This window comes from Calonectris borealis, chromosome 3, assembly GCF_964195595.1.
Source record: "Calonectris borealis chromosome 3, bCalBor7.hap1.2, whole genome shotgun sequence".
Classification (NCBI taxonomy): Eukaryota; Metazoa; Chordata; class Aves; order Procellariiformes; family Procellariidae; genus Calonectris; species Calonectris borealis.
This window is the reverse complement of record NC_134314.1, coordinates 63,433,739-63,448,830: the sequence shown is the minus strand read 5'-3', so window position 1 is coordinate 63,448,830 and position 15,092 is coordinate 63,433,739. Positions and strand designations below refer to the sequence as shown.

The 15,092-nt window shown below is 42.2% G+C and overlaps 1 protein-coding gene across 1 annotated transcript in view; it reads left to right on the top strand.

Moving 5' to 3' along the window:
- The first annotated feature begins 342 nt into the window (after positions 1 to 342).
- Positions 343 to 15,092, top strand: part of MOXD1 (monooxygenase DBH like 1) — a 51,032-nt gene continuing 36,282 nt past the window's right edge. The window contains exons 1-4 of the mRNA XM_075148096.1: positions 343 to 666; positions 12,368 to 12,514; positions 13,969 to 14,139; positions 14,266 to 14,349. Of these exons, the coding sequence (XP_075004197.1) occupies positions 382 to 666; positions 12,368 to 12,514; positions 13,969 to 14,139; positions 14,266 to 14,349 (687 nt within the window). The 5' untranslated portion in view covers positions 343 to 381. The remainder of the gene's footprint in view (positions 667 to 12,367; positions 12,515 to 13,968; positions 14,140 to 14,265; positions 14,350 to 15,092) is intronic.

Sequence of the window (15,092 nt, the reverse complement as noted above, 5' to 3'; positions counted from 1 at the left end):
CTCCGCTTCCCCCGTCAGGAGGAAGACTTTCGCTCGCTAACGCGAACCCCGAGCGCCTCCCCGGGAAGCATCCGCGGGAGCCCGGCAGCCGCGGCGAGCGCACGGCAGGTGCTGCCGGCGCGGCGGGGGCTCGGCCCGGCCCGCCCCGACGGGCAGCGCGGGGAGAACCGGGGGCGGCCGCCAGCGCCGGGCCGGGGCGGGGAGCGAACAAAGCGGCTGCCGAGGGCGCGCTGCCCCGACGGGGCCGGCCGGCACGGTGCCGCCCGCAGCGGGGGCGGGGTGACCGGGGCACCCAGCCCCCCTTCTCCGCGCACACACACACGCACACGCGCGCCCGGACACACGCAGAGATCCAGGCGGCCGCCGGTGCGCGGCGGGAGGATGCGGCGGCTGCGGCCCTGGGCGCTGGTGCTGGGAGGGCTGCTGTGTGCCGCCGCCGCCGCCGCCGCCGCCGCCGCCGGGCCGCCGCGGAGCTACCCGCACAGCGCGGTGCTGGACGGCGCGGCCGCCTACCGCCTGCGCTGGGGCCGCCGCGGCAGCGCCCTGGCCTTCCGCCTGGAGGTGCGCACCCGCGGCTACGTGGGCTTCGGGCTTTCGGCCAGCGGCGGCATGGCCTCGGCCGACATCGTGGTGGGGGGCGTGGAGAGGGGCCAGCCCTACCTGCAGGTAAGGCCCGGCTCCTTCCCCTGCCCGCAAGCCGCCGGCGCCTGCCGGGGGAGAGCGCTCCCGGCACCCCGCTCCCCGCGCCGCGTCCCGGGTCCTCTTTGTCCGCCCACTTTCCTCCTGCTGTTTCTTTCTCGGGACGCCCCGCTTCCCCTGCCCCTCTTTCTTTTGCAGCCTCCTCGCCCCTCGTCTCCGTACCTCTTTGCCTCTTCCTTCCAGCTTTTTGGTTATTCCTATTGTTCTGCGGTCCTCTCTGCCCGGAGGAGCTCTTCCTTTTCGGTCCGCTCCCTGCCATCCTTCCCTCTAAACTTCTACATGGGTTTCGTCAAAGGTGTCAGGTTTCCTTCCTCTTTATCTAGAAAATGCAACAGCCCCTTTCTCTCCTTGGGCACTCTCTCCCTGCCGGCCCTCTGAGCCTAGACCCGAGGAGGAGAGGGGAGGGATGGCAGAGTCTCTCCCAGCGAGGTGCGGCGCCTTTCCCCTCACCCTGCCACCAAGTGAGGCAGCTTGGATATCCTGGTGCCGCCTGAGCTTCCTCTTTGTAATCCCACTGGCATGAGGGCACGATCCCACTAGCTTCCCAGCCTGCTGACATACTCGTCTGCTGGGGCACAGCCGGTGCTGCTCCTGTCCTTGGCGTTCCTCGTCTCCTCACCTGGAGGTGTTTTGGCTCCGACTGAAAAGGATTTACAGGGTAACCACCGGAGCTCCTGGTACTTGTTCTTGGTCTGGTAAAGCAACCTCAGAGGAGCCCAACTGTATTGGCATAATTCTCTAGGTATGTTTCTGTAGCTGACTACATATTGCCAGGGCTACGGCTGGGAACAGAAGTGCGGGACATAGGCTCCACTGATGCTTCCAGCGAAACATCCCTTCCAAGAGGCACGGGTGGCTGGTGGGGTAGGAGCTGTGAGAGGGGAAGGGACCCACACCTTCGGTCCCCTCTCAGCAACCTGAGATCCAGCCTGGAGGAGTTGCTCTGGGGCTGGGGGAGCAGGGACATCTTGTCCCATGGGTGAGTGAAAGGGGAATCAGGCCGGGCATGATGACTTGTCACCCCCAGTTGCCTGAATAATAACTTTTAGAGAGGCAGTTCAAGAGCAGAGCAACACCCAGTTGTTAGAGTATGGTCTAGGAGAAATTGTCTTTTCTTCATTGTGTTACAACTAGTTGATCTTTGAAGCTGCTGCTTAAATTTTGTGAGATTTTGCTTTCGGAGTATGAATTTTTACCAACATTTTATCATAAGAAAACTGAATGCTTAATATTTGTCAAGTTTTTATAAAATCAAACCTTTTCCAGAAAAAGAGAGTTTTTAGCATATATATGTCTTTTTTTTTTTTTTTTTCCTATTAGTTCACTATGTGAAGTTTAGGCAAATATTTGTTTTATCTAATTTCAGACTGATGATTTTCAGAATATTTTTTTCTCCGTATTTCAAAATGAAGGTAATTTTTCCAAAAACCTCAGTCTAAATAAATCATGAATAATAATAATAATAAAAAACTATTCTGGTTATCAAGCAATGAGCTCTTAGCTCACAGAATGTAAGGCTTGCTGGAGCCTTACTTTTCAGGGGATACACCTATTAACCATTAAAAGAAACACAAACTTTGTGCTTGGTTAGCTCATAGATCCTGTTAGGGAAAACCAAGCCTTTTAGAAAGGCATCCAAAGCTAGTATAAAGACATCCAGTGACAGAGGATCCATCACTTCCTTTGATAGTTTGCGGCAATGGTGAGGCTTTGCTATTCCTGATTTCCAGTATTAGTTTGTCTGGGTTCAGATTCCAGCTATGTATTTTCTCTACTATATTAAAAAGTCTACTCCCCCCCATCCCGCCTCCGTAAAGTTATTTATATGCTGTAATCAAGTCACTCCTCAATTTTCTTTTGCATAAAATAAATAGATGGAGCTCTTTAAGCATCCCATTGCAGGACATTTTCCCCAGCCACTCAAAGCACTTCTGTGGCCCTTTTCAGCACCTCTCACAGGTTTTCTGCATCCTTTAAAAATGGCTTCATACAAATTCCATTCTTCTTCCAAAGATTTTATTCACTGGCATCCCATGACAAATACGACTGAAATAGAGAAAGCAAGGACTGTAGCAAGCACCTCCTGTTACAGAGCACCTGATATTTTTCCCGAAACATTAGGCACATAACGTAATTAGGCACATGAACATCTGCTACGCTAAGTGCTGTCAGTTATTTTGTTGCACTTTTGAGTAGGTAAGGCATAGAAGAAACACTTCTATCTGCTAAGCTTGCTTGCAGCCTGAGGTTTTCTCCCTCTTCATTTTTTCTTCAGTTCTAGACAGCAAGGTTTCTTTTTAAACTGGAATGACGTCTTTTAAAAAAGTTGCTCGGTTTAAATATTTCCGTACTTGCACCACAAGGAAAGGCCAGAAACAAAGATGACGGAGAAGCAAAATTTGTGCAAAAGCTTCTTCTGGCCAGTCAGCAGGGATTGCTATGAAATGAGTAACTTGTTCTAGAATGCTATTTCAATAATACCTAATTCTTCCCTTTACTGGACACACAAATACAGTTAATACTTTAGAAACACGTCCTGTGCTAAGTGTATATCATCTTCATTTACATTATTTACTAGTAAAAAAGAATTTTTCATAGATAGTACCCTTGAAAGTATGTGGTTTTATGCCTAGCTGCACTCTATAAAATATGTACACCCTATAATGAAAGAACTTACTTTTCTTTTTGGTTTTAGAAATATGTTTTTATTCCATGATCATCAGTCGGAAAATGTGCATCGTGGTCTAAACTCTTAGAAGGGTCATTTTTTGGTTTCTTTGAAAGTTTCTTGATGCTTGTTCGTGGCTTGATTTTCAGAAGATGTTCTGAAACACCTTTATAGCCTTTCAAGTGGGCATTGAAATTGCTGGTCTCTTGGGAGAATTTACCCTCTTTCCCCGCCCTTAAATTCTCCCTCCTCCTTTAAAAATAGAAAGTGTTCTTGGAGGAAAGAGTCCTCTTCTGGGAACAAACATGTAAATGTAGTTAGACTACAGCCGTCAGTAAAGGTAAAAGCAGATACTCCTTAGTCTGTGGAATATTGGTGTACTGAGGTAGAGGAAAACTTCCAGATAGTTTTCAGAAAAGAGAGAAATATTTCCTCTGGCATTTTTTCTTCATCCTCTCAGAGCAAGTAGATGCTATTCCCACCATCGGCAGGCAGTTCTTTCTGTGAAAAAATCTGGTGACTCAAAGTTCTGGATATCCGAGATTGGGTTTTACTTTCTCAGTTTTTAGGTGTATCCTGAACGTGGGTGTAATGAGTTATTTGCTTTGGTTTGCTTTTCCATGTTTGAGCTGTATTTAAGCTAAAAGGGTGTCTGGCATAATAAGTAAAGGCTAAAATGATTTTAAAGTCCGAGGTTTAGTTCTCTCTAAATACATCAGGGTGAAAATTGTTTCGATGTCATGAGAGCAGAAGAACAAACCTTCATGGTGTACCAGACTATTTTTTTGCAGAGCACTGCACGATCAGAGAATTATACATTTACTACCCTAACATTTCAGAAGTTCGGTATTCGGAATGGAACCTAGACAATTTTGGGAGGATGTAGAGGACATAGCATGAATACATATATACATACGTGCGTAGCTTTACTGTATTGTCATAAGGGACACACCTCTACCAAGTAGAGGGAGAAAAAGTGAGAAAAACAGGGAGATCAGTGAACAAATTATTCTAGCATGTTACTGAGTGCCCTGTGGCGGTGACAGAGCAGCAGATTATGTGGGGTTTGGATGAGCGTGATCGAGAACAAGATAGAAGATACCAGTGGGAGCTGGTGTTGGAAAGCTGGGAGCTGCCTTTGTCGCTATAGGGGTGGGGTGGACTTGGAGAGTTCATACTTAGCAAAATGTTACCTTGAAATATTGCCATGGTCACTTGCAGCATGTGTTACTCTTCATAAAAGTTCTTGGGGCAGCCTTAGCTTTTGCATCTAGCTTTCTTTCCTCTTTTTTTTCTTTCTTTCTTTCTTTTTATTTTTTTAAATGCATCTCTTTTGTGCTTATGAATTGACACAGCATGCGTTTTCATGCTAGACCCATGCCTTTTCCTTGGTCTCCACCCCTGTCTGGAATTGTGCATCCCCACCCACAGCACGTAGCTGCTGAGAGCCCCATTTTGGGGAGAGTAATCCTCCTTGATGAATGCCTATTTTGTGCAAGTTATACAAGAGGGTTGCATTGTTAGAATCTTCTGTTGAACTTGCACAAAAATAGTCCCTACACAGGGTGAATAGGGACTGTGTGTCACTAAAAAGTACTTTATTATTCATTACAGCCTTGCTTGTTAACTGTCACCCAGACTAAAGAATATCTGTTATCAAATGTATCCCATAGAGTTAGCTTAATTGCTCATAGGGAAGTCCTTGGAAGAGATTTTAAAGGACAGAAAACAGCGAGCATTCTCTGTACTTAACGATATGCTGCTTTTAAGTGCACTCATGCCAACAGCAACAAAAGAAGTGTTTAGAAAACAACTTGAAAGGCACCAAGAGAGATGCAAAGTGAGTGCCACACTGACATATCTCAGTCGGTGCTTTGTTGGAGGTATTTCATGCCTTTGGGCATTGGGGCAAAATCTCCAGATGACTAATGAGTCCCTCTTGGCTTGGATATGGGGCATAAAGAGACACTCCAGCGTACATCTCCGCTGGCTGGGTGCTTTGTAGTTCCCTTTCAGAGGTACAATAGTTGGGACAAGGAAGCAACAGTTGGTGGACAAAAGAAGAGAAGAATTCTGTAGCTCTTGTATTCTGCAGGCTTTGGGGGGCTGTTTTGCAAGGCTTTTTTTGTTCTTTATGGTGTTTTTTCTTGTCCTTTGGATTTTGGGAACACCAAGAAAATGAAATATTCTTACAGCTCCCTAAAAATAAGTACCTGGGGCAGGATGGAAATGTAGCCACCATGAGCGATGCAAAGGCTTAAAATAATAGGGGAATGATTTCATTCTCGATAAAAACAAGTATCTTAGAAGTAGGAAAGGGAGGAGGGGAGATTTTTGAAGGAACATACAGAGATTTTGGGAACAAGTATCACTAATAGTTGTGCTCAAAAATCCCTTAAGAGTTTTAAAAACTTCCTCATAATTGAAGTAATTAAAGTAATTAAAACAATAAAACTTGTACTGGTTAAATGTGGCTCCTGTGCAGGGAATGTTCCTTGTGATAAAATATTATTGTGAGATTGGATCACGCAGGTATCTCCTACTTACAGGTTTTCTTCCCCTTAAAACACATTGCTACATGTTTTGTCTAGTCTGTTTGTGTTAGGACAGCCTTTAATCTAGCTTTATAGCTTCTGATATAACTGGAATATAACTTCTTAAATCAACATTTATTCTTGATGTAAAGACTCAAATAGGTCCTTGGGACTCTGCTGCAAAGTCAAATTTTCCACGCCGATACGCGATGTCGTATTTCAACTTCCAACTGCTCGTGCTTCTTACACCTTCGTGTGGTAAGTTAGAGAGCTCTCCACATTTCAGTGTTTTTCATTTGTGTGTGGAGAAAGCGATGGTTTTGTATCTACCAGGAATGCCACAGAAACCAAGGGATGTCACCGCCGGCTGTAGACTACCCGGAAGCTGCCCTGGGCAGCATTTCACTAGATATAAGAAATACACTGAAGTGTATCAAATGACTTACAGTTTGAATGAGGAAAGATGTGTCTCTAAGTAAATAATTGTGTTTCATGTATAACAAATACACACCTTCTTTTTGCAAAGAAAATATATGTACATGTACACACACACACAAACATTATCTCTTTCTGTAAATACACAAGTGGAAAATGTGTGTCTTTGTGAATATATACAGACACACCCACAATTATTTGTTACAGATAAAATTTTTCTGTCCTTGTTAAAGTTAGTAATACACCTGAAGTAAATAAACCACATTTACTCCGGTGTAATTCAGTTTAATTGGAATTGTACCAGGAATTGTGTACAGCTTCTCGGAACTGACTGCATGAGCGAGATCCAGGCTTCCTAGCAAGGAGTGAATCACTTCATACTAATCTGCTTTGTAAGTAAAAATAAATAAATCAATCAATAAATTAATTACAAACAGACTGCTCATAGGGCAGCAGTTGAACTTACTGATCCCGGTTACTTTAGGAACTTCTTGCAACTGCTTGATTGCTGTCGCTGTACCCTTTCTGTGGATATTTTTTCATTTGGGGCCAATCCCAAGATTGGATCAGTCAACTGGAATGCTCTCAAGGTATTCTTATACGGAGCAGTGATGCTTTCAGTCTCCTGCTTCGTGTTAGTTTTCTGTGGGTGGGCTCTGTTTTTCCCTAACATGAGAGCATAGTAAGATCTTTGCTTGAAACTCAAGCTGAAATTTATTTGAGGTTGCAAAAAAGTTTAGTTTGCTTATTTGTAAACTCATGCTCTGTTTGCTTCTTGCCAAATACAATGTAAAACCAGCTTCTTTTTGGTGGTAACATCCAGTGTGTGCTGGAACCATGAGCAGCAGGATTCCATCTAAATTGAATGCAACAATAAAAAAGAGAAATGTTAACCACAGTTATTTTTTTGGAAACCCAGAAAGGCATAGCTTGGTGCTTATTTCAAACAAACGTTTTGGTCAGTTCTTTTGCGTACTGTAGCAATTTATCCATCCTATTTATACTCAGATAGATCCCCTCCTGCGTCAACTTTCATCTTGGTTACAGCCTCCCGATTCCTTTTGCCAAACTTGTCTTCAGCCTGGTTTAGGCATCAATGTGGTAGTTTGGGGATGTTCAAAACTCCATGGTTGACTACAGACCATAGGTGAGGACTAGTTGCAACACAGCTTGTTTTTCCCTTTCCTAGCTTGTCCCTTTACTTGCTTGTAAGCGTTAAATTGCTGCGAAAAAGGAAGAGATCTCCCGGTTAGAGAAGGGCAGCGTGTGTAAATCCCGGCGGCAGAGCTGCTCGCAAGCCGAGCCGGCAAGGCGATTGCTGGACGAGGCCACAGTGTGAGAGTTATTTTATGCTTCTTGAGGTTGAGAGGTGCCATATATAATTTAGGATGGGAAATGGATATCGTAAACAAAATGATCTTGTAGATTGTAAAGATCTGGGGAGGGAGTCCCATAAACACCTGTTCAAGCCTGCGATGACAGCTGGTGGTGCTTTCGGGGTCAGGCTTCCCTCTGCAGCTGTGCTTACAGTCTCGAAGGAGAAACCAGCCTCTTTTCACATCCTTAAGAAATTACTCTTCCTGACTGTTCGTAGAGCAGCAATCAGAAACCATATATGCTGCAAAACATTTTTTTTAAGAAAGAGAGAGGTTAATGGGAACTGAAAAACAGTATAACATGATCGGCTTGACATCTGGAAAAGAACATAAAATAACTTGTACTGTCAGGAAGATTTTTCATTTTCCATATGTTGTTTCAATTCCTAGGTAATGTGAGGAAGGAGATACCTAATTTTTTGACTGATTGCACAACTTAGTCCAGAGTTTAAAATGCCATTATCAAAGGGATTACAGAAACTTTAACTGTTCCACATGTAAACAGTTTACACAGGCAAATTCTGAAATAAAAATAACATCTTTGCTATTATGTAGCATGACCAATAATATTTCTGAAACTTTGTTTTAAACACTTACTATTTAAATAACCAAAGAAAGATATTCATACTAGAAAAATATAGTCATTTCACCCTTATCTTCTCTTTTTGTAATGCTTACACGTCTGTGAAGTTGATGTGAAACTTGAAAACTTTATCTTTATTTAACGTATGATATATACTTTTGTGTGTATAAGAAACTGAAGAATCTGGATGCAAGTGCTGAATCGGCACATAAATCCATGTCGTCAGGTTTGTGCTGTGAGTGTTTCAGAAATTCAGTTTTAAGGACTTGATAATTATTGTAGATCTCTGCTGGGACTCTGTGAAATTCAGGGGGACTCGTATCAGTATAATCTATCCTGCAAAAGACACAGGTTTTTCTAGCTAACTGTATGGAGTGGCAAAACCAAATCTGTGTAAAAGAGGTCGCCACTTTAGAGCCTTTTCCCACCTGGTAGGAAGAATAAACTGTTTCAATACGAGGCACGTTTCAGACCATCTGTGATAGATATCGAAGCACTGTAATTCTGTTGATGAAAATGTCACACTCCTTTCTCTACAGAATTAAATGAGTGAAACTTGTGAATTTAGATGAGTCCTGTGTTACAGCAGTCTGGCCCTGAGAGAGTTTCGAACCATATTTAGGTATCCTCAGTTCAGCTGAAGCCCAGATGCCTAACTCCCCTCTCTGGCCTCTGGTGATCCATCCTCTGTGCTGTCCTTTGGCCTTGTAAGCCACTTTTCAAAGGCCTTTAGAGGTGCCCAGCTTTCTCCTTTGACTAGACGCAAGGACTTAAACAGAGTGTAGGCTGTCCAAATGTGGTGGTTATGATTGCATTTGTACCATAGGGGGATTTATTCTTATTTTTCTACTCTGAAAGGAAGCATAGGAGGTGTATAAAGATACAGATGTATCTATATAGATGTATCTACAACTAACTTTTTCTTACTTTTCTAAGATGCTGCTGAAAAGGATGTGGCATCACAGTTTGTCAGCATGTCTTCATTTTTGATAACCTCCTTTTGTTCACTACGTTTTGTACACAAACATGTATCTTGAAGGCTTTTAAGCTCTGATGAGTAAATTGAGCAAAGTCTGCGTAGTTTGACTTAAAATCTTCTCTGTGAACAGGAAGAGATCGGTATGTTTCCTTGGCCATGTGGCCTTACTTTGTTTTAAAACTGGTAAACAGACCATTTTCATGTGAGAGGTTCAGCAATCAAGTTCTGAGCTGTTCAGAAATTTTTTTGTTACATTATTTGATTTTATTTTTGTGATGAACACCTGGATCATTTTCAACAAAGAAAATAAAAATAGTAACAGAGGCAGTTCGCTAACTCCTAAATAGCTCCTGGCAAGCATACTCACACTTGATTCCTGTAGGGCAGTCCCACTGCACTCAGTGGAGTTGTAGGGTTTGGGGAATAAACGGACATCTCCGGCCTCCTGGGCACTACATAAATTTGCTTCCCAGGTCTTCTCAGCACACTGATATTCAAAGGCTGTTTCAAGGTGGCGTGTATCAGGCAGAGAAAGTAAGTAGAGACAAAGAATTCATTACTTCACAGAAGTTTTCACATGGGAAAGATTAATGTTAGTCGGTCAGATTAGCATCTACCCACAAAATAATTTAAGGTGAGTCACGGAGCAAGGTGCTGTTCAACGTCGACAGCAAGGGTAGGCAGCCAGCGCCCGGGCAGGCAGCGCTGCCAGCGCCCAACGCAGCTCTCCCAGCGCAGCTCTCCTGCCGCGGGGAGCAGCGTGGTCCTCTCCTGGTGCCTGGGCTTTCGCACCGCCTTCCCCAAAGCATTCGCTGGCAGCTACAAAATGAGCCCCTCGCACCGAGCCAGAGCTGTGACCTGTCTTTGACTGTCATCCAGGCAAGTGAGATAATTACACTGACAATCACGTTATCAAGGAACATCTGAGCTAATACCTTAATTACACAACTTCTTTGAGTTATTTTTGCATTCTCCCTGCAGGCTTATGGAAGTCAGGGCTATATTTCAAGAGGTTTTTTTGGATACGGCTGTGTCCTCTAGACTTGTTAAGAAATGGTGAAGTTTACCAGCAAAATATTTGAGTGTGCACACCTAACTTTGCTTCACATTTCTGAGCTTTCCTTCACAGCTGTTTCAGGCAAAGACTTTCATTCTGTTCACATGAGGAAAAGCTATTGCTGAATTTGTATTCCTCAATAATTCAATGTGTGGGTGCTTATTCTAATACAAGGGTCTTAGATTTAATGTAACATTTCAGCAAAGAGATCACAGTTTAATAAAAGCTGATGTCCACAAGGTTACGTTTGTTGTCCAGACAAGCCCTTACTATTTTTAAGATGGAAGCGGAGATTCCATAGAGGCGTGTTTTCAGAGCAGGGATGGTATTGCATATAGACGTACACTGCCTCTTTCCAAGCTCTGATGCAGGGTTGAAGCAAAGCATTTTGATCCCATAAAGTACCTGTCTTCAAGTACGATCCCAGAACAGGCCCATTATTTCCCTCTGGAAAAGCAAATCCAAAATTTTTTCTCTAAACAAACATAACTCATGAGTTCCCTTTCTTTCAGCATACAACTTCAGGTTCCAGTCCCCTCTTTTGCTCTTTTTGGTGATTATTTTTCCATGTGTGTATTCTTTCACATATGTACTTATTCATTTGTAGTCACGAGAAGTGCTGACAGGAAAAGAAGGACTCTTTTCAGTACCTTTCAAAATGTTTTAAATTTAGATTAGAACTGAAAAAATCCAAACTATTTCAGTAGTTTTGGCAAGACAGAATTAAATCTGAATATTTTCATACTGATAAAAAATGGTCAGCTTTTTACCCTTTTCTTCCTTGAAACTGCATCATGACTGAAATAATTTTATACAAATTTTCATCCAAATTAATTTACCTTAATGAAATGTTTGGGCATGCAGTTATTTGTACATCTATAAAAGGCAGACCAGCTTGTGAATGCTGACTGGTGTGCATGTGGTCTCCTGCACACACACGCATTTCTAGGGTGGGGTTAAGCTTAAAATTACAGCTCCTAAATGATCCTTTAGTGAATTAATAAGGTATCGGCTACTTTTACCGGTATCAAAAGACTTGGACATAATATTTTACAATTTTTCTGCTTGGTTACCTCCACTTTAACAAAAGGGGAAAGGTAGAAATCTCTCTAAAAGTGAATGGAGGTCCAAATAGCTACAGAAGTAAATGCCTTCCAGGAACAGCTGGTGCTGCATTATTCTGCAAGGATGCCGCACGATTAATGGTGTCTGCCTGTGGCTGTTCAGCATGAGAAATATATCTATTAGTTAAAAGCCCCTTCTCCCCATCCCAAACCGGGCAGAAACAGCCTAAACCTCAAAGGAGGGCGGCCGGAGGAGGTGCATCTGAGGTGGTGGCGAGCCCTTTCCAGGTGGCTGGGGTGGGAGGGGAGGGAGGGCTGGGTCCCAGCTTCGTGGGGCTGCAGGAATTCGGGGTGAGGAGGTTAATGACCCGGCATCGCTGCAGCCTCTCCTCCATTGTATGGTGCCTCTGCTGAACCCCAGTCGGGGAGCGTCTTTCTTACAAACAGCTGCCCCCAAAACCCCAACCCAACCCCAACCCAGCACCTTTTGTCTGAACTGGGCACTTTCTGTGCTAGTTAAGCCGTAGGGTTTCTGGTTCTAGTTGACGTTCATGCAAGAGTTTTGCTTTTTGTGGGGAAGAAAAAAGAAAGAAAAATTTGTGTTGATGTGAATATTAAGTGAAATTCGTTCTCTCTGTAATTTCCCCCGAAGTTCACGACACCCCAGTCACGATAAATTAGGCTTCTTGGTTGTTGCGTACAGCCTTTATTTCTGCAGTTACGTACAGGCAGCACATTGTTAAAGTTGCTCAAGACATTCTTTAAGCTGCTTATCAAGAAGACTTGCCTTTCTGAAGATTTTTAATCAAAAAAATGTTTGGTGCCACCTCAAATTTATCATTTGATACAAAACTATGATACTTCAACATTTTACATAAAGATGTGTTTTAAGAGGCTTCAGTATTGGACGTAAAGTTTTATTTTTAATTTAATATTAGATCTTAATAATGGCCCACCTTTTATTTTTGACAGGATTATTTTACGGATGAAAACAGAGTACTTAAAAAGGACCCTCAGCAGGATTACCATCTGGAATATGCCATGGAAAACAGCACACATACAATATTGGCTTTTAGCAGAGAACTGCACACTTGTGATACAAATGATAAAAGCATAACGGTAAGAGGCTCTGCCTATATGTAGAGAGATGAAGTAATTAATACAGGCCAAATGTATACGTGGTTATGAAGTTGATTATTAAAATATCTTTTTAATAAAAGGACAGAATTAGAAAAATTCACTTTCCAAAACATCTGTTGGTCAACTTTATTAACCATGTGAAATACTTGTGCTCGTTTTATTAAGCTCATATATTTTAATTTCAGCTTGCTTTGTCCTTCTACTTTAATGCATTATGTTTTCTAATTTCTAACACACCAGGTGAACACAGGATTGAAACAGGTACCTCTGGGCCATCAAGTCACATATCCCACAGTTACAATCATTCAAAAGATGTCAACTTGAGAAACACTTTTTAGGTCTTACGCTAACTTGTAATTGATCTTAAAGATAAATTAAACTTTTTAAAAAGTTTGGAGCAGATATATTTAAAGTATATATTTCTTTAATTCTTTATTCAAAATTAAGAAGTCGAAGAGTTTTATGATAAAACTCTTTCCATAGTAAAATACTTCACATGGTAAATTCTTCTGTGGCCTAGGGACACTGCTGTACTGTTTCCTAAGCATAATTTTAAATTATATGGAGTTGATGACTGTATTGGAAATGACAGATAGGTTAGAGAGATTTGCAAGATTTTCTATGCTTTGGCTTGTTTACTACTCATTTTGCAAGCATTGCTATAGTAGTGTAACCCTATTTTCATTATCTATGTTTTCACAATATATGCAATAATAACAACATGAGGAGCTGAAAGATGCAGGAAGAGAACCACAGCTGTGCAAACTGCCAGATTTCCAGGCAGTCAATAGACCTATGGTCTTCGCACCTGCTCCAAATTCTCAGTCTAATTTATCATCTGGGATACTTCAGGATTTATTGAGTACTTTGTCTCAAAGGTGATTATTGCAATCCGAGAATGGTTTACAGAGAATTGATCCGTGCTGTGGCTGTAGATTGATTGTTAAGACGTAAAACTGTTCCGTAATTGAATGTCTATCTTCCCTAGCATGTGAGGACAGCAGTTCACAGAAAGTATTCACATCTTTACAGAGCTGAGCCTGGAAAATGTTGTGGGGAGAAACCTTCTGATTTCTGGCCAAATAAGTGACCTCTCTAGAAAAACTATTTTCATGCGTTTGTTGGTTACCTCTTTATGAGTCTGTTCTGCTATTTGCAGATGTGATTTAAATTTGCGACATTAATGAAGGAATCTATCAGAGAGAGATTGAACTTCTGCGTATCTCCAATGAACCCTCTGGGTATAAAACTTTATTAATTTTAAAGACAAAATTGTGTCAGTAGGTGACTGCTCCTCTGGTATACATTGTCATTGTTCAAACAGAGCAATACGTACATCATACCTATCGTAGGAATTACATGAACTATGTAAGGAAGATATTGTTCCTATTCTTACGGACTTTTTGGTTTTTGTTTTTTTTTTTTCCCCCCAGGAGAGCACGGTGCGGGTAATATGGGCCTACCACCACAAAGACATGGGAGAAGCAGGTCAAAATTACCATGGGTCTAATCGTGGTACAAAGAGTCTACGTTTACTGAATCCTGAGAAAGAAGAAGAAGTCTTATCTGCCTCTTTGCCATACTTTGACTTGACAAACAAAGACGTAAGTTACTCCGGGTTTTGGATTTATATGGAGATGGGGATAAGGTGGCAGCCAAAGCTTTCGGCTTATGCAACAGGGTAATGTGACTTTTATAATATTGTGTTCTTGCCCTTTTTATTAAGACAGGTGCCTGTACCAGACAAGGATACAACATACTGGTGCCAAATGTTTAAGATTCCCGTACAACATGAAAAGCATCATGTGACAAAGGTGAGTGATTCTGATTGAGCAAATTTAGAGGAGCTCAGATAATGACTAATCTTCAAATCAATTATTGCACTTCCAAAATTTGTTTCACTACTTATTGGAGTGAAAACAAGACCTCTCGTCTGTCTTCACAAACAAGTGTATGTGTGTGTGTGCCCTGGGTCTGATCCTGGTATGCCCTGACAACCGGCACGCGCAGTGACAGAGCCTCTTTCTTTCTCTTCTCCTATGTCCTCCCTCCCTTAAGAAAATGAGGTTGAAAATTATTTCTGTTCTTAAACATTTTTGGCAAAGACTAAGTAAAATTGTCTAAAAGCATGTTCCATCAACGTTCTACTTTTATATAAGAATGTCATTAATTTCTTTTAATGGAGAGTAACTTTATATTAAAAAAGAACTAAATGGTGAAGTTTGCTCAAGTAAAGGGCCAGGTTCTTATTTGATTCCAATCACCTCTCTTGCGATGACCACAGTGGAGTTATGCCACATTACATCACGTGAGCACAGACTTTGTTATCTTCAGCTGTGTAAAAACCAAATATTATGAAAAAAGAGAAGGATGTTGTAGTTTATTTAAAAATTAATGAAAGTGTGTAAACATCTACCCAAGGTTCAGCAGGATCCAAGGTGATTTCAAAACCCACATGCATAAACAAGTTTTCCTATAGCACATTTTCTATCATTTCTTTCAGTTTGGAACTGAAAGCTTAAGAGTGTTGGGGGAAAGATGGTTCTCACATTCCTTC